Source organism: Myotis daubentonii, chromosome 1, assembly GCF_963259705.1.
Source record: "Myotis daubentonii chromosome 1, mMyoDau2.1, whole genome shotgun sequence".
NCBI lineage: Eukaryota > Metazoa > Chordata > Mammalia > Chiroptera > Vespertilionidae > Myotis > Myotis daubentonii.
In genome coordinates, this window is record NC_081840.1 from 37,454,219 (window position 1) to 37,481,163 (window position 26,945).

The 26,945-nt window shown below is 38.6% G+C and overlaps 2 protein-coding genes across 2 annotated transcripts in view; one reads left to right on the forward strand and one right to left on the reverse strand.

Moving 5' to 3' along the window:
- Window positions 1–2,723: 2,723 nt before the first annotated feature.
- Window positions 2,724–26,945, reverse strand: part of SOCS4 (suppressor of cytokine signaling 4) — a 30,160-nt gene continuing 5,938 nt past the window's right edge. Inside the window, exon 2 of the mRNA XM_059695282.1 lies at window positions 2,724–7,668. Coding sequence (XP_059551265.1) covers window positions 6,251–7,576 — 1,326 coding nt within the window. The 5' untranslated portion in view covers window positions 7,577–7,668 and the 3' untranslated portion in view covers window positions 2,724–6,250. The remainder of the gene's footprint in view (window positions 7,669–26,945) is intronic.
- On the forward strand, window positions 11,649–12,210 carry LOC132234257 (ubiquitin-conjugating enzyme E2 L3-like). Its single transcript, XM_059695298.1, has one exon. It carries the CDS (start codon window positions 11,649–11,651, stop codon window positions 12,111–12,113), a length of 465 nt encoding a protein of 154 aa, XP_059551281.1. The 3' UTR covers window positions 12,114–12,210.

Consider the following 26,945-nt stretch of genomic DNA (forward strand, 5'->3'; position numbering starts at 1 on the left):
CAGCAGTCTTGTGGAGCCTAAGGAAGCCTGAAGCAAATAATATAAAGTCCGTGGAAAGTGTTATCTTTAAAATTTTGTTTTATTCATGGTCGGCTCTTACAACCTTTGCTTGGAAACTAAATCGCCATCTAGTTATTTTAGAACTGTCCTAACTCTGCTCACCCAATCCAATCCTTCCATTTCTTTCGTAGATGTCAGACCTATAATTTGCTATGAGATTTCATCTCCCTTCAGTTTTATCCTTCATAGGTATTGCCCCACCCCGATAAATCTCTTGCACATTTAATCACATCGTGACATCCGACTTTGGAAGACCCAAACTGACACACCACAGACTGAAAGGAATGTATTATAAATTAGAAAATGTGTAAGAATATAGATTTTAAAATTTCTTTTTCAGATTCTTAGTTTAATGTACGATGTAAGGACAGTGTTTTAAAAGCAAAATACAAAGCCTTTGGATTTTATATATGAAGTTTTAATTAAGAAGAAACAAAAATTTATTCAAATCAATTTATTTGAAATCACATCCAAGAAGAAATCAACTTCAGGATTTGAAATAAAAATGGCAACAGTCTTCTTTTTGGATAAGGGGTGAATCATACAACCCTGATTGACAAGGGCACTAATAGCTTTGTGAAGTTACTACTTAAACTCTGTATATTCAAGTATATATCAAGTTCATACTTGGTTTATACAGAATTTGTCCAATTCTAGCAAAGTTAGCATACTGTAAGTAACCTTCCTTGAGTTTTACACTCTCTCAAGTCTGAAAGCTCAGATTTTATTATAACCACTGCAAAATGATTACAGGCATACCTTGGAGATATTGCAGGTTCAATTCCAGACTACTGCAATAAAATGAATATCGAAATGAAACAAAGGGGTTCCCAGTCATATAAAAGTTATGTTTATATTGTATTAAGTGTACAATAGCATTAGGTCTAAAAAGTATATACCTTAATTAAAATATATTCTATTACTAGAAATGCTAACCATCAGCTGAGATTTGACAAAGATCACTGACCACAGATCACAACAAATACAATAATGAAAGTTTGAAATATTGAATTACCAAGATGTGATAGAGACACGAAATAAGCAAATACTGCTAGAAAAAAGATGCCAATAGACTTGCTTGACACAAGACTGTCACAAACCTTCAATTAAAAACCCCCCAAATCTGCAAAATGTAATAAAGCGAAGCACAATAAAATAAGGTATGCCTGTATCTTTACTTCCTGCAAATGTAATCAACTTTTAAAATAACTTGGGCAAACATCAATTTTACATAAACCTTAATTGCAAGTCTTCATCTAATTGCAGAATCTACACCATCAATTCAAAATGTATTATCTCTATTGTTATATCAAGCCAAGAAAATCTATTACAGACCAAGAGTGAATGTGAATCTGCAGGGTCCACTAAGGGGATACTTTGAAAATCTATTAACACATTAGCACTTAACAGCTGTACAGAAATTATTTTCAAGTATGCTCCAATGGTCACCTCTTTAACTGAACAATTCAGAAGTCAAGTGACAAGTATTATCTACATTTTATATGCCAGGAAATGAAGGCAAAGAAAGATTTAGGATTGAGTAATCTATTGAAAATTAAAAAAAAATTCTGTCTTTATTTGAAATCAGATTAATGTGCGCCAAATCCCTTTCCATTGGGTTATATCCATTAGAAACCAATGCATATCAAAAAAGTTACCTTCATTTTGTGCCCAATATCTTAATTTGTTAGAATAGTATAGACAGATTCTTGTAGTGTTCCTCATTTCTAGCAGGTCATTAAAAAAGTAAATCCTTTGCCCTAGCTAGTTTGGCTCAGTGGATAGAGCATTAGCCTGAGGACTGAAGGGTCCCTGGTTCAATTCCAGTCAAGAACATATGTCCAGGTTGCAGGCTGGGTCCCCAGTAGGGGGCATGCAGGAGGAAGCCGATCAATGATTCTCTCTCATCATTGATGTTTCTCTCTCTCCCTCTCCCTTCCTCTCTGAAGTCAATAAAAAAATATATTTTAAAAAAGTAAACCCTTTGTGCTTTCCGTTCATTCTTTAGAAATAAAAATGATTGTAAAACTGGTTATAAAACCAAAATTATAAATATTTTTTTCCAAAGTAGAAATAATTTGCTTAAAATCTTTTATTCATTTGGGCACTATTTTAACACAGGGTATTTTAAATTTCAGCATTGTTTTCTTTGTGTTGTCTCCAGGAATCTTATAAGTCTACTTTCCTATAAAATTTGGTCTACCAAAATCAATACATAACTGATTTGACTAATTATAGCTTAAAATGACAAAGTATTTTAAATGAAAACTAAGCATATTATTCATGAGTTAGGTCTCAAGGTTTTGGTTTCAAAGGAAGGAAGCTCTCTACTATGTGGATCTGTAAAATGATCCAAACTTCAGAGACAGGAAGCTGATAACTTGATTTATCTTAATGGCTTTGGCTCTTGAATAAATGATAACTGTTTGTTCTTCTTATAAAAAGAAATGGAGCCCGGCCGGCATGGCTCAGTACTTGAGTGTAGACCTATGAACCAGGAGGTCACGGTTTGATTCCTAGTAGGGGCACATGCCCGGGTTGCGTGCTTGATCCCATGTGGGGTGTGCAGGAGGCAACTGATCAATGACTCTCTCACCACTGATGTTTCTCTCTCTCCCTTCCACTCTGAAATCAATAAAAATATATTTTTAAAAAAGACTTAAAAAATGGAATTTATATAATGAGTCCTAATTGCCACATTTGTCCAACTTCTTAAAGGATTTCTAATTTCTAAGATATTCTTTTATTATTATTTATAAGAAGTCAAAACTAACTGAAAGCCATTCTTTGACCACAATTTGCCATCAGCTGAAATTCAGGAAAGAATACAGGACTGATTACCAAATCAATAAATCTAGCCACAGGCTGACTAAAAGCTTCCTTTAATCTTCTTCCTGTTAAGTCTTCCTTTAAATTAAACCATTCCCATTGTGAATTATTTAAGTGAATGGTATGGTTATAAAAAGATCACACATGATTCTTCATACAAAAATACTCAAGAAACCTAAAAAAATCCATCACCATATTTTTGGAATTATAGTATGAACCAAGATGCTACAGCTTAAAGGGGAGTGGGTTAATGTCCTGAAAAGCTTCACAGAGAAATAGAAAAGTCAAGTTTATTTCCTGATTTGTGCAGGATGACTCCCAAAGTGCAGTTAAGTGTGTGGTCCAGGCTAGCTATTAGCTATTAAGTAGTTCCCTTTCACTGTCAAGGCTTTCCCCTGAGGTAATGCCTAAATTCTTAAGTTTAATATTTTATCTTGTTTCTTTTAACCTCATCTTCTTTTAACAATAAGCGCTGCATATTTCCACCATGGTGGTTTCTCAACTCTAGAATTTACTTTTCAAATTGTCACAATGTCTTAGAGTTACAAAATTTGTATTTATTGGTATCTTCCCACATTGTTCCTCTCAAAACATAACTCATTTTACTTATATATCCATAATTGCATTTTAACATGAGTTTGTTTCTGAATATTGGATGCTCTTCCAAATATGTCCTCACAAAGAAACTGAGAAAGGGGTTTCCCTTTCTAAATTCAGACCTCTTAAATTCATTTAAAAATTAAATTTATTATTACTCTTTTCATTTTCCTTTATGGTAAACAGTTTCCTTTCCAAGTATTTATATTTCTACTAGAGGCCTGGTGCATGAATTCATGCACAGGTGGGGTCCCTCAGCCTGGCCAGCCATCAGGGCCGATGGGTGGGCCAGGTGGGGGAGGGACCACGGGAGGTTGGCTGGGGGTGGGAGGGAATGCGGGAGGTTGGCTGTAGGAGCGCACTGACCACCAAGGGGCAGCTCCTGTGTTGAGCATCTGCCCCCTGGTGGTCAATGCGTGTCATAGCAACTAGTCAACCAGTCGTTCAGTTGCTTAGGCTTTTATATGTATAGATTTTCCAGGTTTCTTTTAACTGTAGCAAATATCAAAGAAAAATACAAACCATTTCAGAGTAAATGAGTCTGTTTCCTGCTCTCATTTATTAGATCATCTACTTCAAGGCTATATATATGGCAGTATAACAGCTATTAATACCTTGAAATTGAGAAAGCCAAAGAAAATATATCACAGTTTGACTATATGAAAAGCTACTTAGATTTTTGATTTTATATAAACACCAATTTTTACCATTATAAAAGACAACATAATTATGCTTCATTTTTCTTTATAAAATTACCTTTTAACAGAATATTTGTTTTTGTCATCCCTTAGGTTTTTCTGTACTGATAAAAATTATTTTTAAAGAAAAATATTTAAAATAATTGTTTCATAGAAACAGAAAGTCTCATTATCAAATTCTGATAAAAAATTATAATCATGGGTAGAGTCTTACCATACTATTAATTTTCTTTCACCAAAGATGAGTATTTAGGAATTGTAATATTGGTAAATAAGATAAGCTTCTCAGTGAACTACAAAAGTGCCACAATAAAGATGAGGTAGTATGAGACTTTTCTTTTGTAAAAGGAAAACAGCATCTTTATAAGAGATATTTATCCTGACATTGGTGTTGAAATCCTGAGCCTCATCTGCTAAGAGAGGTGCTATTCTAATAGCTACCCTTCACTGGAACCAAGACAATCTTGAGATCACCGAGAAAAAAGAATGGTAGAAGATAATGGGAACAGATTTTCTTGGTTTAATTTTGTGGTAATTGCTAAAAATTTATTTTAACACTATTATTGAAAAATGCTATATTTATATTAGCAGCAGAGCTGCAGGAAATAGAAATGCTACTTCAACATAAAAGCAATGGTATTTAAGAAACATTTATTATAACTAAATTTTAGTAAAAATTTTTTCAACCCAGGTAGAAAGTTTCCTATTAGAGCTAAACCAGCATCAAGAAATTAATTACTATATGTCAACAGGTCATCAGAAGAAACAGTTGTCTAGAAGATTTATTATTCACTGATTCTTTTAAAAAGAGTGGATAGATAGGATATCACTTCATTTATCTTACATAGGGATAATGGTGTTTCTAAAAATGCTTTCCTGTTCTTGGGAAAGTAAATTTAAAATATTACACCTATTGCCTAGTACTGTTCAGTATGGCCTAAGCCATGTAGCTCTCAAAATGTTTTCCTTTTTTTGAAGTTACAATAAAGACATGTTAATTCTGAAGACAGGAATAATTATTTGAAACTTGAAGATTAAAAACAATATTAAGCTTTCTGAATACTAAGTTCTGTGTTCACTTCTTGAATCTTTATTCAAGTTCAATTTAAAATAATGAAAACTTATTTAGGGATCAATGAAAATGCGTGGCTGTTTATAAACTGTAGCATCTCCCCAAGTAACAGGCTGAGTTTCTATAAAAGAGCTAAGTAGAAGCAACAGTTCATAAGTAAATACAGAAAAAAAAACCCTCACAATTGTTTTTAGAACTTTAGTAACTACTAGTTACTAACAGTGTTATCATTATTTTTAAAGCTCCCAGTGAGAAAGGAACAATGTTTATGTTCCAGGTTTTAAGAGAGACCTATTCAAGGATTAACAAATGACCATGCCACATTGTAGAATACATTCATCTCCAAAAATGTTATGCTCTCATTTGATTCTTACTGATGAGATTAATCAAATTTAGTAATCCTGCTTTAGTTAATATTTAAAATACTGTAAAAACACATCAAGTTGGATTTTAAGCTATGTTGTTACCTTTAACATCCCTATTAGTAAATTACAAGTCAATTACATTAGTATAGATTGTAAATTACAACACTCAGCTTTACTGAAGAATTTGAAAACAACTCTGGAAAGGGAGATGGGGAAACCGTATTTTATGTATAGGAATGCCAATGGCATAAGTTAACAAAGCATTTTACATCTAAGAAAGGACATAGGATTATTTTTAAAGAAAATAATGAAATACAAATTATTAACTGTGTTTACAATGTTTACCAATTTTCAAATATCCCTGGATCATATGCAAATTACAATTAAGAAAAGAAAAAAAGTTCAAGTATATACTCTATAGAATAAAAACAAAAACCACTTGGTCAAAAATACCCATTAACCCTTAGTGTGTAACTTTAAACAATTAGTGTATTATAAGAAAAATAAACAGATCTGGAAGCAAAATTTAGGGCAGAGGTTTATTTCAGACTCTTAACTGCCCTTGTAGAAAAACTCAAAGTAGCATTAAGAAAAATAAGGTATTAAATTCCCATGTTCCTACCCTCTACCTAGCATTGTTGTTTTGGTGCATCAATCCTGAGTACTCTAACTTTTGATTTATAGTGATATTCCTTCAGATATAATTTCATAGAAGAAGGAATTGGAAGGGCATCAATGCCATCATAAGTTGTACAGTTACAAATAACTGTTCTGCATATATGCTGTAGGGGAAAGGGGAAAGTCCGAATTAAGGGAGTGGATAAAAGTGGTTCAAAGAACATACAGGCACTTGGGTCCTTATAATGTTCTAGGAGCCCAGTAATATCAGGAGAATGGAAGACACAAGGATCATGTGCATCAAAGCTAAAGTTGTGATTCCACTGTTCAATCCTAGCATGAAGAGAACGACTATAGCGTCTGAAACTAACAGAGAATAAATAGTCTTCCTGTGCTGAGTCTCGAAGTAAAAAGGTACCCTCTGGTTTTCCTTCTAGGAGAGCTTCAGCTGCATACTTATCCATAACTCCCCAGTAACATGGATTGTTATTGATCTGAAGGAGGTCTGGTACAAGACAGTGGACATAATCAATCTGGGTGTGGTACTTAGGAGTTGTTCCCGACTGAAGGATTTCTTCATCCATTTCCCATTTGGGTTTGTTTCTTTTCCTGGAACTTGTGCAAAGTGTTATAATTTCATCATCTGAATCCATATCACTATCTTCTATACAATTATTTGAAACCAGGTTCATCAAAGAGCCAGCCATAGGACCACCTCTACATGAAGCATTGTTGGTGGTTATAACACAGGGCTGAACATTGGCATGTGAGAAACAGTTCACCTCTTCTTCCATGTTTCTTCTTTGTTTTAGTTGACCATCTCCCAATTCACTCTGGGACAAATCTGTGCTTATCAATTCATCTGGTTTGGGGTTTATAGGAGCAGTGTGTCGTTTAATAAAATGCCACCTAAAGGCTAAATCTGATCGAGGTGGGAAAGGACACTTATCTAACATGAGTTCACTGATATGAATTTTTCTTTTAGATGGAAGCCCCGAAGAGTGCCGACTACTACAATTCTTTATTGGGAAGCACTGCCCCACAGCATCTTGCAGTTTCTGTTTAAGAGATCGGCCTAAAAATCTATGCCCACAAGAATGATCTAAATCCAACTCGATGGATGAACAGCTGTGCTTTCTTTCTTGGCTCTGTAAAGGAACTTCAGTTTTCTCTATAACATTTACTGTTTCAGCATCTGAAAAACTTTCACTCTTTTTTGACCAAGATAACTTCTTTCCACTCCACACATAACCATCCTTTCTGTCAGCACTTCTACTCCGACTAGTTTTGGGTCTGACGTCTACATCTTTACTATTACTTTCACTATTTTCTGCCATTTTAATAAGTTACCCCAAAATTCCAGTGTTATAAATACTGCTTTTTTAGTTTTTCTGGCAGGAAGTTTCTTCTGAGCACTTTCTGGATGTACCTAAGGGGAGAAAAAAAAATCATTAATCATTTGTCATTCACATTAAATAGTTTACATCTTAAGACCCAATTAGACCCAAGATGAAAAAGCATAATTAGTACATGAAAAAGATGTCAAGCCTCCTGTTAACCAAAACATATGCTCAAAATGCAAATAATTTCTAGTCTTGAGGTACATCTTATGCCAATCTCTTTTTCCCTTATTTTTTTTATTTCACAGCAGACCAGTGAATAGGTTGTAAGAGACACTGAGAAATCTGTGAGCTGGTGTTTGAAGTCCACTACCCTATATAGTTTCTTCACTTCCCTCCCCTTGTTTTTATTCCTATTTATTGAAAATATGAAGTTTTAAGTTACAAAGAACTTACGAAATAATCACCACTGAACAGTACAAATGCCACATAGCATTCCCAATGCAGTTGTTTGTTGTTGTTGTTTTTGGGGGAGTTTCCAATTTTTATTTGCAAAAGGCACAAATAATAGCCATCATGTTTCAGATCACTCTGAGATACCAGTGTGATCCAGCACCCCCAAAAATATTTTTTTAGCAATTTTTCTCACGGGAAATGTAGACTATCCACTGAAGTTTTGAAATGCTAAAAAAAAAAAAAAAAAAAAAAAAAAAAAAAAAAAAAAAGGAAGGGAGTTAGGAAGAAAAAGAGGGAGGGAAGAAAAGAAAAAGTAGAAAAGAGAAAAAGGAAGAAACTAAGGGAGGGAGAGAGGAAGAGAAGGAGGAAGTCTGACACCTATTATGACTTCCCAGTTTCCTTGGGATTCAGAGGCCCTGGTTTTAAGAAACACCTATTTAAGTCAGAGGAATCTAAGTATCTTCTTAGAGTAAGATAGTTATTCTCCTTTTCAAAGAAGGACAGGCATATGCCCTTCTACAGAGCTTCTTAATCTATCCTTCTGATGGAAAAGGATTAAATATGTGCTGAAGAAATCTTCTAGCTCAGGCAAGCTCCTAACCACAGTCTTGGCCAAAGATGAATTTCTTTGGAGTTGGAGTGGTGGTATTTGGCATCAGTTGAATTTCAGCGTCTATCCACATTTTGGTGCCACAAGCTTTCAGGGAGGAGGTATCAGGCCAACTTGAGGCAAAATGAAGTTAATCACTATTCACCTTGACAAGGCTGTAATCTGCTTGAAGCCAGGGACTCTATATTCTGTGTCATTTTTTTCTCGGATATCACTACAGAAGCTGGCACACAGTATAAATGGATTGATGATAATGTATTAAAAACCATGAAGTACTATAAACAACCTAATGAAAAAAACACATCAAATCAAGGTACCTATGGAAATGGGCAATGTACCATACACCCATTTACTAGCAGATGATTCATGTTTAATGTTCAAGTAAAGACTTTCACAACTGACAAAACTCTGATAATCTCAATGCAGTTTTGTCAACTGATTTCAATAATTGGTCAACTTCACTATCAATCTAGGCAGTTTTTGGAAAATACAGAATTGGACAAAAATTTGGTATTTCACACACACACACACACACACACACACACACACACACACACACTTGTATTCTTCTTGATAATTTTGACAAACAAGGAGATAAATTTCTATGGGGCAATGCCTTTACTATGAAATTGGCTAGATATACTAAAATTTACAATGTAAAATATTGAATTTTATTAAGACTAATGCTAATGATTGGCCATAGATGAAATTTACTTAGTTCTTCTTAGGTGGAATAAGATTTAAGTCCAGAATTGGAGGGAAGGGTTCTATAATTTCAAATGTTTTGAAATTAAAGTTGAATTTTGTGACTAAGAAAATCACATTCAACATTCTAATTATGATTAAGTTTCTGATTATGTCAGAGGAACATTAATAATCCCAGCAGTTAAGTAATGTTTAGAGCCACTTGAATCCTTTTAAAGCAGTAGGGTTTGAACCAAGCATCTGCAGTGGCAAATGACTGTCACACGCTTAAAGTGTGAACTGATGACACAGATTTGGTATATAAAGTACTGCATTTCTAAACACTGAATAGCATCTAGTATTATACTTACTGTTTTGATTTAGTAAACTCATGGATATATAATCATTTAAAGTCCATAGGGGAAAATATTTAAAATCTAATTTTGAAAGAAACATCATCACTTACATCACAAACACCAAAATTACACTCAACAGTATGCTTTGGCTGTTCACAGACTAAATTCCACTAAACAAAAATAAACACGCAGAAGCAACAAAGAAAACTGAAGAAAATGAAGTCACTGATTAGAAGAGACACTTCTGTTACTGCCTAAGAGCTTACACTTTAATATGTTTTTTAGGATAAAAAATAATAAAGAGTGCCATACAGATTTTTTTTGGTTAATATTACATAATTTCAAATTTTTAACTCAGCACAAGAATGTGGAAAACTTATCATTTAAGGTTTGAAATGCTTTTCTTTTTTTTTTTTACTTACTAAAAAAGTACTAAAATAGCAGTTTATTAAGTAGATGACCATCTCTATTCCATTGGGTGTGAGTTCTATCTTGCCCCCTTGCTACCTCAAAATTGTGTCAGTTCTACATCACAGTTAAGCTTTCTAACCTCTATTCTTTATTTTATTTTTATTTTAGAGTTTTATTTTTATTTTAGAGGAAGGGAGAGAGGGGGGGAAACATTAGTCAGTTGCCTCCCACATGGCCTCCATCAGGAATAGGACTTGCCACTTTTTGGTGTATGGGACCACCCTCCAACCAACCGAGTCACACCAGCCAGGGCTAACCTCTATTCGTGATAACATTTCCCACCTTTACCTACTTCAATTTTTCTCTGCCTTCAAACACAACCAAGTTTTCTATAAAATCTTTTACTGATTATAATGCTTCCTTTAGTTATAACTACTGCTTTCCATTACTATATTTCTTTTATTAAAAAAATATATTTTATTGATTTTTTTACAGAGAGGAAGGGAGAGGGATAGAGAGTTAGAAACATCGATGAGAGAGGAACATCGATCAGTTGCCTCCTGCACACTCCCCACTGGGGATGTACCTGCAACCAAGGTACATGGCCTTGACTGGAATCGAACCTGGGACCCTTGAGTTCGAAGGCCAACGCTCTATCCACTGAGCCAAACCGGCCAGGGCTATATTTCTTAATGAGTAGTGTAACTTGATTTCCCCTTGAAATGAAAGTAGCTGCCCCCCCCCCCCATTATAAATGAGAAAAACACAAATCTCATCTTCAATGAAATTGGAAGATATCTGCTACAGAACATGTGCGTAGAGAACAGGGTGGAAAATGGGGAACTAGGTTGAAAATTTACATGACAGCAATTAAATCTCTATGGTTCTTACTCCACCACTTAGAGTAGATGAGACATTATTTGGAGAAACTGAACCAGAGAGGTGTGGGACTTTGGATATCAGACATAGCAAGGACAGAGGGGAGGCTTCGGACTAAAATCAGAATGAAAGTTCCCCGTTCCCTTAGCAGAAAGAAACAGAATGGCCAAAGCGAAAAGACCTATAGTGCTGCTATCTGGGGATACTCTAATAAAAAGCTGGAAGTCCAGCCAAACCTGCAGTGGACTCACACGCAGCTTTTCAGGCATTGTTGTGCTTCATTCACTCTAGAATATGAATGTTCACAGGTTATCAGTTTTGAAGAAAGCCTGTAACATAAATAACGGAGACTAAAGCATAAGGAACTTGGAGAAGAGAGTAACCATAAAAGGAACAGAAAATAAAGTTGGTTTCTTCCAAATTAAGAGAAGATATTACACCTAAGAATGACTAAGAGAAGGTGCAGGACAATCAGAGAATAAGGGTTTGCAAATTAAAATCACGAATGCAGAAATAAAATACTCAATAGGGAAGTTAGAGGATGAGTTGAGAAAATACCAGAAAATCAGAAAATAGTGGTTAAGACAAGAAAGCTAAAATCAGATCATCAGGAAGCGCAGGGGCCTCCGCCGCCCGCAGTGCACCCTGGGAAAGCAACAGCATCAGACCCAAGATGGCAGCCAGCAGGAGGCTGATGAAGGAGCTTGAAGAAATCCGCAAATGTGGAATGAAAAACTTCTGTAACATCCAGGTTGATGAAGCTAACTTACTGACTTGGCAAGGGCTTATTGTTCCCGACAACCCTCCATACGATAAGGGGGCCTTCAGAATCGAAATCAGCTTTCCAGCGGAGTACCCATTCAAACCACCGACGATCACATTTAAAACAAAGATCTATCACCCCAACATCGATGAAAAGGGGCAGGTCTGTCTGCCAGTAATTAGTGCTGAAAACTGGAAGCCAGCAACCAAAACCGACCAAGTAATCCAGTCCCTCATTGCACTGGTGAACGACCCCCAGACCGAACACCCGCTTCGGGCTGACCTAGCTGAAGAATACTCTAAGGACCGTAAAAAATTCTGTAAGAATGCCGAAGAGTTTACAAAGAAATATGGAGAAAAGCGACCTGTGGACTAAAATCTGCCGCGACTGATTCCGGGGAGAGTGAGCAGAGACCCTGCGCAGCGCATTCAGACACTCGGCCCAGCAGGACTCTGTACAGGGGAAATGGACACGGGCCCCCACCTGGCGTTCGCTTGTGGCAGTTACTAACTTCCTACAGTTTTCTCAATCCAAAGTGGTCTAGGTAACCTGTAAAGAAAGGATTAAAATTTATTTAAGATGTTCTAGTTCTGCTTTCTTTGTTTAAAAATCACTGTTTTAATCTAAAAAATTAGAGGATCAATACAGGCTTTTCATAGAAAATAACAAAACGTATGGGGAAAATTATCAAAGAAAATGTATTAGAAGAACATAAGCCTCTATAATGAAAGAGCCCACTGAGCACCCAGTAATGCTGGGGGGCGGGGGGAGGGGGAATACATGAAAAGTTACATTATTCTAAAATGTTAGAATCCTTAAAATAAGGAGATACTAAAGTCTTTCTACCTTATAGGTAACAATACTGTACTGTATACTTAAAAATTTGTTAAAGAGGATAAACCTCATGCTAAGTGTTTTTAACACAATAAAATAAAATAATAAGTAAATAACTAAATAAAAGTAGCCTCCTGCCCCAGTAAAGTCTTCATGAGGGAGAAAAGTCATAGTCAAAGGACTAAATAAAATGGCCTTTGGTTTCAGTACCCCTGGAAGCTAGAGATTAGTTTCCAACCTTGAAGAGATAACCAGCCAAACAATCAAATATGAGGAGAAAATGAAAACATTTTCAGATGTGCAAAGTGTCAACAATTTTACCTTATATTGGATAATGTGCTCTTCTAAAATTACGGTGTAAATTCAAAACACAGAAAGCAACACAGGACATAAGGTATTTAACATAGGAGAGAGGAAGGTATTCAGAGCTGCTAGAGAGCAAGTCATTCATATATACACACAAGGACAATAGGCTCCAAGGTGGAAAATCTTAAGTGAAAAAAGTAGAATTGACTTGGAAAATTCAACTGAGAAGAAAGCAATAGAAAAAGAATTGGGTAATTACTGATTACAGAAAAATTAAAACATACAAGAAATAAAATAGAATTATCAAACATGGCTCAACAGTGAGCGATATTTATAGTCACCAACAATGTGATATAACTGTAATACAAGAATGGTAAGAGGAGACTAAAATAGAGGTAAATCCTCATGTATCATAAGAAGAACTCATCATAAGATAATGTCTAATAATTGATGAATCAAGAAAGCAAAGTATAGCCCTGATCGGTTTGGCTCAGCGGATAGAGCGTTGGCCTGCGGACTCAAGGGTCCCAGGTTCGATTCCGGTCAAGGGCATGTACCTTGGTTGCAGGCACATCCCCAGTGGGGAGTGTGCAGGAGGCAGCTGATCGATGTTCCTCTCTCATCGATGTTTCTAACTCTCTATCCCTTTCCCTTCCTCTCTGTAAAAAATCAATAATAATAATAAAAAAAGCAAAGTATAAACATATTTAGAAACACAAAGGTAATAATCAGAAAAACAGTTAAATAATTTGAAAGTAGATGCCTTTGGGATGGACAGGAGAGAAGTGCAGTGTTCCTAAGCTTATCTAAGCTTTTTAGCTTAATTTAATTTTTAAGCTAGGTGCATATGTCATTTTGATGAAATAAATTTAAAGTAATTCATACTCACTGTGAAAAACCCAAGGTAGACAAAATTGTAAAGAAAAATGTAGAAACTATCCATAATCCTACCATTCAGTAACAATTTTTAACATTTTCAGTATCTCTATGCATGTATATGATAAGGATGCAGTTCTACAACACAGTGACAGCAGGCATTAAAAATATGGTTTGAGTCCAGTTTATTTTATATTAGCCATATGACCCTGACACCTTAGTTTCTTTGTAAAGAAGAGGTACTGATACTATTTATTTCACTGGGCTGCTGGGGATTAAAAGAAATAATGTATATAAAGTACTCACCTCAGATTCTAAATGTGTTATGTATTCAATAAATGTTAACATATTTAAAGCATCTAAACCAGTTTTAGACTGATAATGAAGAAATCACAGAATATCTGTCTCTAGCCCAATGCAAACCATAGTTTATGATCAAATATAATTTTTGGAAGGATAACGAATTCTTCAAAGTAAAAAACAATCAATATACCAAATATTGAAACTCAATAGGCCATAAAGGTACAAAGCAATCTGACATTTTCTCCCAGATAACTATACATATTTACATGCTAACATTACAGGTTTACTTTGGCAAGGCTTACCAACTTGTATATAGTAGGTACCAATCAATCAATCATCTCTGGATTTCAGGTTAACCATTCTTACATGTGCTAGTGCTGCTGGTGTCCATAAAATCAAGTGAAAAATATCATTACCTTAAATTTTCCACACATTTACCTGTACTTAAAGAGTTAATGCACAGAAAATCTTTTATCTTTATGCATCTAAGAATTATAGCCTTATATAAATTTTACAGGGCTATTATTTTGCTAGAAAACTGAGTTCATGCTTCAGAAGTCCTACCTTTTAAAATTGTTATGGCAAAAAGTGATTTGACAAGACATAGCATATCAATATACGGGCCAAAATATCACTTAATGTTGTAGTTTTCAAAATATGAATAACGTTTGTTTTCCATTTATATTTCTCTAAAAGTTAGAAAAATTAAAATTTATAAATATTGGATATATGATTTACAATGTTCCAATAACTCATTGTCAGATGGTGTGCTGTTTCTGAGGTAAGAGTTGGAGTTCCAAAAAGCTGAGGACTTGATTTCGCCCTCTCCATTTCTTTATTCAGTTTTCAGTATACCACAACTGCTTGCATGCTGCTGAATAGATTTGTGGAATATATAATCTTAAATAAGATAATTTTTATAATACTTTGTAAATAAACATGATCATGGAAATTTTATAACACACAAGGTTTGCTAATTATCTCAGGGCAAAATATTTACATAAGTTTTGAATTTTTAAGACGAGTTATACAATTTTCTTTTACAAAATGACAAGTTCTAAATTTGATGAATTTTACTGGGATAACAGGCAGCTTTTAGAAGTTACTTAGCAGATCTATTAAGAAAGAAAGGCTAGCACAAGACTTTGAAGAGGACTCCCTCTAGTGACTGAGGAAGACCCAGAAACTTCCTGGCCACCTGAGCCACATGGCTGTATTAGAAGCACCTGAGAGGCTGAGGTAATGCTGGTGGATCAACTTTGACAAGTATCACCCAGGTTACTTTGGGAAAGTTGGTATGCAGCATTACCACTTAAAGAGGAACCAGAGCTTCTGCCCAATTGTCAACCGTGATAAACTGTGGAGCTTGGTCGGTGAACAGGCACAGGTAAATGCTGGCAAAACAAGACTGTAGCTGCTCCTGTCATCGATGTGGTGAGATCAGACCACTACAAGTTCTGGGGAAGAGAAAGTTCCCAAAGCAGCCTGTTATCCTGAAGGCCAAATTCTTCAGCAGAAGAGCTGAGGAAAAGATTAAAGGTGTTGGGGGTGAGGTGGTGGGGAAGTGTGTCCTAGTAGCTTGAAGCCACACTGAAGGAAATTCATTAAGTGCTCACAAGTGCTTTTCAAAAAAGAAAAAAGAAAAAAAGGCAGAACAAAACAAAACTGATCACTTTATGGTACAGGAAACATTTTAACAATTACTGAGACAGTAACTGTTTTAAAAAACGTATGCTATAGAGATCATTTTAGAAAAAACTTTGAAGTATAGATACAAAATGATAAGATGGCTTTACTACCATTTTTTATAGTACAGAAATAAAAAATACTCTGAAAGGTGCAGATAAATCAAAGATCTTTGTTGGTATCTGCAAAAAGCTTTTTTTCTTTTCTTTTTTTCTTTTGGTTTGGCTCAGTGGATAGAGCATTGGCCTGTGGGTCCTGGGTTTGATTCCGGTCAAGGGCACATATCTTGGTTGCAGGCTTGATCCCCAGCTCTGGTCAGGGTGTGCAGAAGGCAACCAATCGATGTGTCTCTCTCACATCAATATTTCTCTCTCTCTCTCTCTCTCTCTCTCTCTCTCTCTCTCTCTCTCTCTCTCTCTTTCCCTCTCACCCTTCCACTCTCTCTAAAAATCAATGGAAAAATATCCTCAGGCGAGGATTAACCAAAAATAAATAAATAAATAAATAAGAAAAAAATCACTTGGGAGAAAATTGCTTTGGCTCCTGATTCAGTAATTAATTCTTTATGAAGGCAGCTAAGTGACATTTCTCTGCAGAGTACACAGTGACATCTTTTAAAGACATTATTTCTTAATGAGTCAGAGGCAAATGTCTAAAGAGCAAGTTTACAGAAAAGCCTTTTTTGAAAAAGCAAGTTCCCAGATTTAGTAGCCATTTGGTCTGTGGTTCTAGCACCAACTGCAATGACAGTGATAATAAAACGAATACCCGACATGACCACTGTACTCTAATAAAAGATTTAAATAACATCTAATTAGTTATATTGAGACCTGGAAGGTGATTTAAATTTAAGATTTCTATAGAAACTATTAAAAACCCCATAATTAAAGGTTAAACTTTATTTAGAAAATTCACTTATATTCTCTATGATGTTGGGTAAGGGATTATTATCGTATATATTAGTTACTTATTGAACTAATAGATCTACAACAATAATGTACATCTAAGACCAAAATTCATGTTAATACTAAGTTAAAATAAATTCGATCCTATAAAGAATACTATATTACATAAAGAATTAATGAATAAATTCTGATTCTAATAGTAATGCAGTCTGGGAACTTTCTTACCAAATCCATGATTGCAAAGTTTACTTGCCATTATGTTCCTCAAACCTCCTTGAAAGCATCTGGTCAGTCTGTGATATTTGAATTAGATTCTGTGGGTCACAATCCTATATAATAAAAGGGTAATATGCAAATTGACCCTAACAGCAGAACGACTGGGAGTGACTGGTCACTGACACACACTGACCACCAGGGGGCAGACGCTCAATGCAGGAGCTGCCCCCTGGTGGTCAGTGCGCTCCCACAGGGGGAGCTCTGCTCAGCCACAAGCCAGGCTGATGGCTGCCAGTACAGCAGTAGTGGTGGGAGCCTCTCCCGCCTCCTCAGCAGCGCTAAGGATGTTAGACTGCAGCTTAGGCCTGCTCCTTGCTGGCAAGTGGACATCCCCTGAGGGCTCCCTGGCTGCCAGAGGGATATCTGACTGCCAGCTTAGGCCCGATCCCCCTGGAAACAGGCCTAAGCCAGCAGGTGGACATAGCCCAAGGGGTCCGAGACTGTGAGAGGGCACAGGCCGGGCTGAGGGACCCCCTCGAGTGCACAAATTTTTTGTGCACCGGGCCTCTAGTTGTTGATAATTGATTATAGTCTGACTAGAGGCCCAGTGCACGAAATTCATGTACTGGGGGTGGGGTGGGGTGGGGAGTCCCTCAACCTGGCCTGCACCCTTGCAGTCTGGGAGTCCTCGGAGGATGTCCGACTGAGCCGTCAGTTGGACACCCTTAGCACTGCCGCGGAGGTGGGAAAGGCCCCTGCCACTGCCACTGTGCTTGCCAGCCATGAGCGTGGCTTCCAACGGAGTGGCACTCCCCCTGTGAGAGCGCTCTGACCACCAGGGGGCAGCTCCTGCGTTGATCGTCTGTTCCCTGGTGGTCAGTGCATGTCATAGCGACCCATTGTTCTGACATTTGATTGATTTGCATATTAGGCTTTTATATATTTATATAGATATTTATGTTGTATTCTATGGAAACATTTAGGTTCCACAAATAGAATATACTGGATAGTAGAAAAAAAAATGAATTTCTTGGAATGATAATGAAAAACTATGAAAAATGGGAATGGGTTTGTTCATGTGAGAAAAATGTCTTAACTAAAAATTATTTTCTGATTACAAAAACAATATAGGTTCATTTTCCAGTATTATTTTAAAGTATAGTTTACCCTTGAACAATGTGGGGATTAGGGGAATTGACCCCCACAGAGCTAAAAATTTGTGTGTAACTTTTGGTTCCCCAAAAACTTAACTCCTAATAACTTACTGTTGACCAGCAGCCTTATAGATAACATAAACAGTCAATTAACACATTTTGTATATTATATGTACTATTCAATACAATAAAAGCCTAGGTGGTGTCACACAACATTGTCATAAGATGGCCGCCACGATGTCATCACAAGATGGTCATCACAAGATGGCCAGCAGGGGAGGGCTGTTGGGGGAACCAGGCCAGCAGGGGAAGGCTGTTGGGGGGGGGGGGGGCAGGCCTGCAAAGGAGGGCAGTAAGGGGCGACCAGTCCGGCAGGGGAGGGCAGTTGACGGTGACCAGGCCTGCAGGGGAGGGCAGTTAGGGGAATCAGGCCAGCAGGGGAGTGGTTAGGGGATGATCAGGATGGCAGGCAAAAGCGGTTAGGGGCAATCAGGCAGGCAGGTGAGTGGTTAGGAGCCAGCAGTCCTGGGCTGTGAGAGGGATGTCTGACTGCCGGTTTAGGCCCGATTCCTGTGGGATTGGGCCTAAACCAGCAGTTGGACATCCCCTAAGGGGTCCCAGATTGGAGAGGGTGCAGGCCAGGCTGAGGGACAACCCCATCCCATGCATGAATTTCGTGTACTGGGCCTCTAGTCTATATATATAAAAGCCTAAGTGACTGTTACAACAAAATGACTGGAATGACTGGTTGCTATGACGCACACTGACCACCAGGGGCCAGATGCTCAATGCAGGAGCTGCCCCCAGCCCGCAGGCCCCGATCGCTGATAGGACCTGCCAGCCAATCTCCTGATCCCTATCCCCAGCCAGCAGGCCCTGATTTGCCTGGTTGGGTCTGGGCCCCTGGACTGGGCCTGGGAACCGGGGTGGGTGGCAGTGGACCTGGCCCCTTTCCCCAGGGGGAACAAGGGCTGGCTCCCTCCTCGGAGCCAGCAGCCAACCTCCCAGGTCCCTCATCCCATCCCTCCCCAAGGCCGGCAGGTCCTGATTGCCCGATCAGGGCTGGGCCCCAGGCTGGGACAGGGAACTGGGGGTGGGTGGTAGCAGATGCGGGCAGCAAGGGAAGGAGGAGGTGGAGAAGTGGGGAGTTGGGGAACCTGATTGGCCCTGATCACTGGCCAGGCCTAGGGACCCCACCCATACACGAATTTCGTGCACTGAGCCTCTAGTATAATATATACTATACTAGAGGCCCAGGGAACAAAAATTTGTGCACTTGGGGGTAGGGGGTCCCTCAGCCCGGCCTGTGCCCTCTCGCAATCTGGCACCCGTCAGGGGTGACCACTTGCTGGCTTAGGCCTGCTCCCCAGGAGATTGGGCCTAAGATGGCAATCAGACATCCCTCTGGCAGCCCGGCAGCCCTCGGGGGATGCCCACTTGCCAGCAGGGAGCAGACCTAAGCTGCAGTCGGACATCCTTAGCATTGCTGAGGAGGCAGGAGAGGCTCCCACCACCACTGCTGTACTGGCAGCCATCAGCCTGGCTTGTGGCTGAGCAGAGCTCCTCCCATGTGAGAGCGCCCTGACCACCAGAGGACAGCTCCTGCATTGAGCGTCTACCCCGTGGTGGTCAGTGTGTGTCATAGTGACCAGTCATTCCAAGTCGTTCTGCTCTTAGGGTCAATATGCATATTACCCTTTTATTATATAGGATAGAGGCCTGATGCACGGGTGGGGGCCGGCTCGTTTGCCCTGAAAGGTGTCCCGTATCAGGGTGGGGGTCCCGCTTGGGTGCCTGGCCAGCCTGGATGAGGGGATGATGGCTATTTGCAGCTGGTCACACCCCCTTCAGGGTGGGGGTCCCCACTGGGGTGCCTGGCCAGTCTGGGTGAGGGGCTGAGGTCCATTTTCAGGCTGGCGGGTGACTGAAGCTCCCAACCTCTCATTTTTTTCTTTTTTTCTTTTTATTCTGGGAGTTATTTACCTCCTATGGCTGTCACTGGAACTGAGAGTCAGCTTTAGCTCTGAGGCTCGGCTCCAGCTCTGAGACCTCGGCTGCTGAAAGCAGGTATCTGGGTTTGTTTGGGTTCTATAATTGAAACACTGTTACAGCTCCAGCTCTGAGGCCCGGCTGGCTGAAAGCAGGTTTCTGGGGTTTGTTTAGCTTCTATAATTGCAACATAGTTGCTTAGAGTACAACTCAGAGGCTGGCAGCAGCAGGCGGGGGACATTGGCTTCCTCCATCACTGGAGCAAGCAAGCCTCCTGTTCGCTTCAGCTGCCTGGCTGCCAGCCGCCATCTTGGTTGGCAGTTAATTTGCATATCACCCTGATTAGCCAATGGGAAGCATGTCAGAGGTACGGTTAATTACCATGTTTGTCTATTATTAGATAGGATGTGCCGGAAGCCAATTCTAGCATGTCATAACTTTAAGAGTTTCATCAAAAGGTTGATGGAACTTGTGAACTCAACAAGGGCTGAGTCACATATGTTGTCACCTGTTGGGAATGGCTAAAGGCATTTCTCCAAACCTGAAAAGGGATGACTGTTTGCTGCCAGACAGCTCAGGGCATCTTAATCTACATGTTATTGCCTCCTACTGGCCAAACACCAGAACAGCGGTAGGCTAATTCCCCCAATCTGACAATGGACTCTGTATATGAAACCCTGACCCTTTTAAGTGTATATCTCTACCTCGCCTCAGGACAATTTGTGTTAATAAAAAGCATGGGGTCCTGAGATGAGGAGATCTTAGTTCCTTTTAGCTAAGCTCCTCTGACCCCCAAATGCCTTTCAAAATTATGCTTCGTCTCTGGACTCTTTATGGTTACACACACAGCCTTTCTCCAGATTGCTGAACCCTTCTTAATGCCGGAACAAGAACCCCAGTAGTATGTTATGGTGTTATGTATTAGTATACCATATATGTATTATCTATACTAATAAAAGCTTATGTGGTCATCATGCCCTTACGCCTTAACAATCCATCACCAGGAGGCTGTGTGTGCAGAGGGCACACATGGGTGGGTGGGGACCTGATGCTGTGTGCGCGGCAGGGAGACGATGCCAGGGGTCCCGAGGCTCTGTGTGGTGACGTCGGAGGTGGGTGTCGGCGGCTCCGCGCGGGGACTCTGGGGGTGGGACACCCGGCTCCTGCCTACCTCTTTGGGGCAATCCATCAAGGAGCCCTGGATAGGTGGGCGGGGCCTACCTCTTTGGGGAGATCGACTGTGGAGGTTCCACACTGTGAGAGGGCACAGGCCAGGCTGGGGAACCCCCTCCCCACAAGTGCACGATTTTCATGCACCGGGCCTCTAGTATACTATATTCTTGTAATAAAAATAAAGTAAACTAGAGGAAGGAAAATGTTATTAAGAAAGTCATAAAGAACTCTGCCCAGGTATCTCAGTTGGTTAGAAAGTCATCCCAAAATGCCAAGGTTGCAGATTCAATCTTGGGTCAGGGCACATACAAGAAGCAACTGCCCTAGCCAGTTTGACTCAGTGGATAGAGTGTTGACCTGTGGACCAATGGTCCTAGGTTTGATTCCAGTTAAGGGCACATCCTTGGTTGAAGGCTCCTCCCTGCCCTGGGCCCTGATTGGGGCTTGTGCAGGAGGCAACTGGTTGATGTGTTTCTCTCACATTGATGTTTCTCTCTGTCTTTCCCTCTCCCTAAAAATCAATGGAAAAATATCCTTGGGTGAGGAATAACAAACAAACAAAAAAGAAGCAACCAATGGATGCATCAGTAAGTAGAACAACAAATCAATGTTTCTCTTTCTCTCTCTCTCAAAGCAGTAAGTAAAATTTTTTTAAAAAGTCATAAGGAAGAGAAAATACATTTATAATACAGTGCTGTATTTATGGATACTGTTAAGTTTATGTCATCCACTTACAAAATGAATTGTCTGTCAGTACCGACGTCAATATGATCTTATATAATACCAAAAAAACCCATAGATATTATATAAGTATTACTAACACCAGACATAAAAAAATGAAAAGACGTTAAAAGAAATTCATATTTATTTACAGATATAATGATTCATGCACTGACAATGAAGAAGCAGCAATATGATCGCTTTATGGTAGTCTTGTGTTAATTGATACCATTACTTCATGGTACCCTAGCCTATACACTAATGAATGAACTGTTATAAAATTTTTATGGCATATAACATTACAGTCATATTTATAATACAGTATTGGAAACATTGTTATGTATATTTTAAAACCACTTACTTGTGATGATAGGCTGATAAACAGTTTCTCCAATTGTAAGAGAGGCATGCTGTACAGTAATGTAATTATTGGAAGGCAAGTTATAAAGCAGTTAGAAAACTAACATATTATTAATTTCATGTTAAATATCATTCACCTATGTCTATGTAAGGACAGGCTACCCCCTTCACAATACAAGTTTTGCACATGATGTTCTACACAATGAATATTTAGGTAATGATGATGCATAAAAAACCCCTCAAACAATTCTAGCCACACAGTAGAGTTTCACATGCACACAGAACAGATAAGTTTATTAACTGTACAACATGATGATTATTAATTATTAAGTGGAAGTGGAACATCTTAAAGATCTTCATCCTTGTCTTTAGGTTGAGTAGGAGGAAGAAGAGGAGGGGTTGGTCTTGCTGTCTCAGGGGTGGCTGAGGCAGAAATGGAGGAAGTGGAAGGGGAGACAAGAGAGGCAGGCACATTGAGTGTAAGTTTATGAAAATACATTGTAATTTCTGTCAGATATTTCTGCTTTTTCATTTCTCTAAAAATATTTCTATAAGGGACCAAACCTTCTTCCACCATTTGCTTTAGTTTCAGTGTCTGTATAATAGAAGGGTCCATGTCATAAAAAGAAGTCAAAAGCCACTTTGAATAATCAAAACCCTTCTTCCAGACTGTCTAATGTCATTTTGTTTTCTGGTGCTGTTTCTTCTACATCTTCTTCCTCATCATCTGGTTCTGGTTTGGAAACACTCACCTCCATCAAGTCATCTTCTATTAATTTCTCTGGTGTGGTGTCTATTAGCTCTGCATTAAAAATATGTTCAGGCAGATATTCTTTCTCCTCAATTACATTCTTAGTGGCCCCTGGGAACTCGTCTGTCTCTTGGTTGGCAGAAGCTGCTTTTCCTGTTGATATTTATTAAGCCAAATCTCTTTCTAAAATCATCAAACTATTCTTTGCAGGCATGAAGTTCTCTAGCTTTAGATCCTTCACCTTCCTTTTGCTTTAAGTTGTTATATAATGACTTCTCTTTTTCTCCAATCATATTAGAGTCTATAAGTATGTCTTTCTTATTGCAATACTACATAAAAGCTGCATTTTCAATACAAGATAAAAAAGTATCTCACAAAAAGTGCAAGATTTTCATGCTTACTGGTGTAAGCAGCAGCTACAGCTTCAAAATTTTATTTTCTTTTTTTTACAATAGTCCTTACACTGGATTCATTTCTTTTCAAATGATAGGCAACCACAACTGCAGACCTCAACCTATGATACATATCAAGCAATTCAACTTTTTCTTTTAATGTCATGACTTTTCTCTGCTTCTTTGGAGCACTTCTAAGATCACTAGTGGCACTTCATATGGGTACCAAGTTGTGAAGGTTTATGGTATTGCACTAAATATGGTGAAAAATATCAAGAACCATGAGAGATCACTTTTTACTATGATACAGAATTTACTAGAGAGACAAACTTATCACAGTGGGATGATTAGCATCACACAGCCTTTTAAGCAATTATTCACAACTGAGCTCACCACAATAGCAACAGAATGTGGCTATGAAATTATATCGGTATGTACTGCAGTTAGTTTTATACAGTTATGACTTAATACTGCATCTGTTTGCTTATATTTCTCCATTGTGAAGGGCATCATGTATAATCTGTAAATGTTTGTGAGTGAAAGTTTTAAATAATTTTAACTTTCTATAATAGACGTGTGTATATTTTATGGTAGTATAAGTTAAAATAGACTAGTATCTATATATATTTTATGCACTTATGACATCCTTAACTTTTTCTTAATTTTTCAATTCTTCTAGGATATGTGGTTCATCTGTGAGTTCTTCCAAATTGTTACAAATCTCCAAAAAATTATCCAATATATTTATTGAAAAAAAATCCACATATAAGTAGACCTGTGCAGTTCAAACCTGTGTTGTTCAAGGGTCAACTGTGTCTCCTTTTTTCATGCTATCAGGGCCCATGGACATTAACTGGAGTTATTTTTGTTCATTTTTTATTTCATAGAGGAAGGGATAAGGGGGGGAGAGAGAGAGAAATATTTATTTGTTGTTCCATGGATTCACTAGTTGCTTCTTGTATGTGCCCTGACTAGGAATCAAACCCACAACCGTGATGTACTGAGATGATGCTCTAACCAACTGAACTACGCAGCCAAGGCAGGACTTAACTGGATTACAAAAATAAAAGGACTCAATTAGTATTACTGTGCCCTCCTTCTCTTCTCCCATTTTCTCACTTACTTTCCTAAAAGCAGTTTGCTTTTATGTAAGGTTCCAAAAGGTTCTTCAGTTAAGAAACCTGCTTAAGAGGACACTCAAAATGGTGGCGGAGTAAGTCGATGCTACACTAACACGCTTCCGGGACCAAACTGGAATTACAACTAAAATACAGAAAAACTATGCTGAATGCTAGCTGGAGAGAACCCTGATAACCAAGGATGGAAAGTGGAAATCACACAGAGACTGGTGGAAGGTGTGAAGGCACAAATGGGCTGGAGTTCTGGAGGTATATCTCAGTTGTGGGGACTTCCACCGAGAACTCTGAGGTCTAAACCCCAAGGTGGGCTCCCCAGCCCAGAGCACCAGAATTGAAAAAGGTACACACATAACATCTGTCTGTGAAAAGCAGCAGGGTTGCTGTTTGCCAGTCAAAGACAGCCTCTTAAAGGGCCAACACACAAAATTTCATGTGTAGCCACTCACCTTGGACTCCAGCAGAGGGAGGAAAGAATGGACTGGAGCTGTGTGAACAGAAGCCAAGAATGGGGGTTCTGGAATTAGATGTCAGAAGGCAGATACCCTGATTTCCTGTGCTGAGTCATTCCCTCATGCTACAGAGGACATCTTTCTCCAGTGGACCTTTGTTATCCAGGTGGTTTTTGATTGGGAGTAAGGCAGTTGCCCCACCCTATTGGAAAACTCCTTGCCCCATCTGTGGAGTTTCTGAGGCCCATTATGAAACTGAGAATAACAATCAGTCTGCAGAAAGAAGCAATTACCCTACGCTGTTGGAAAACCTCTCACCCCACCCAGTGGCCGATAGCCTAAGGCTAATCAAAACTGAATACAATCAGACTGAAGGCAGAGGAGGATCTCTGGAGGCGTTGAGTCTTTGCCTGATCTCCTTCTGGGCCCAGGGCTAGGAAAAGCAGACCATGGTGTACATCTTGGTCCTTTCCAAAGGCACCCAGCCCCAGCAGAGGGAGCCACAAGCGGTGGACTGCTGATAGCTCCAAACAGGATACCCAGTGCCAGTCAGAAACAGCATCCAACATTGACCTGCACTGCAGATTGGGAGGTGTAGCAGATCTACCCAATACATAGTCACAAACCCAAATAGGCAGCCAAAATGGGGAGACAAAAAAACAAGCCCCAAACAAAAGAACAAGATAATTTTCCAGAAGAAGAGCTAAATGAAATGGAGATAAAAAATTTATCAGACATAGTTCAAAATAATGATGGCAAAGATGCTCCATAGCATAAGAAAAGGTATAATAACTGTGAAAAATGACACAGCAGTAATAAAGGACACAGTGGAAGGAATACACAGCAGATTAGGGTAAGCTGAGGATCGGATCAGTGAATTAGAAGACAGGATAGAAAAAAATCACTTAATCATATAACCAAAAAGGAAAAACAATAAAAAATCCAGACAGTTTAAGGGAGCTGTGGGACAACATAAACTGTAACAATATTTGCATAATAGGTGTGCCAGAAGGGGAAGAAAGTGAGCAAGGGATAGAGAATGTGTTTGAAGAAACAATGGCAGAAAACTTTCCTAACATAGTGAAGGAAATAGTCACACGAGTTCAGAAGGCACAGAGAGTCCCAAGCAAGAAGAACCTAAACAGGCCCAAGCCTAGACACATCATAATTAAAATGCCAAAAATTAAAGACAAAGAGAGATTCTTAAAGGCAGCAAGAGAAAGGCAATTTGTTACCTACAAAGGAGCTCCCATAAGGCTGTCAGTTGATTTTTCATCAGAAACCCTACAGGCCAGAAGGGAATGGCAACAAATATTCAAAGTAATGAAAAGCAAGGATCTGAAAACCAAAATTAGTATATCCAGCAAGGTTATCATTCAAAACAGATAGTGAATAAAGAGCTTCCCAGACAAAAAAAGGCTAAAGGAGTTTGTCACCATGAAGCACTGCAAGAAATGCTAAAGGGACTGCTGTAATGAGAAGAAATATATATTTAGAGAGAAACAAATGGGACTACATCAAATTAAAAAGCTTCTGCACAGCAAAAGAAACCATCAACAAAATGAAAAGGGAGCACACTGTATAGAAGAACATACTTGGCAATGATACATCTGATAAAGGGTTAATATCTAAAATATATAAGGAACTCATTTAACTTAAAAAAAAAATGAAGAAAAACAATCCAATTAAAAAATAGGCAAAGGACCAAATCAGCAGTTCTCAACCTGTCGGTCACGACCCCTTTGGGGGTCGAACGACCCTTTCACAGGGGTTGCCTAAGACCATCGGAAAACACATATATAATTACATATTGTTTTTGTGATTAATAACTATGCTTTAATTATGTTCAATTTGTAACAATGAAAATACATCCTGCATATCAGATATTAATATTACGATTCATAATAGTAGCAAAATTACAGTTATGAATAGCAATGAAAATAATTTTATGGTT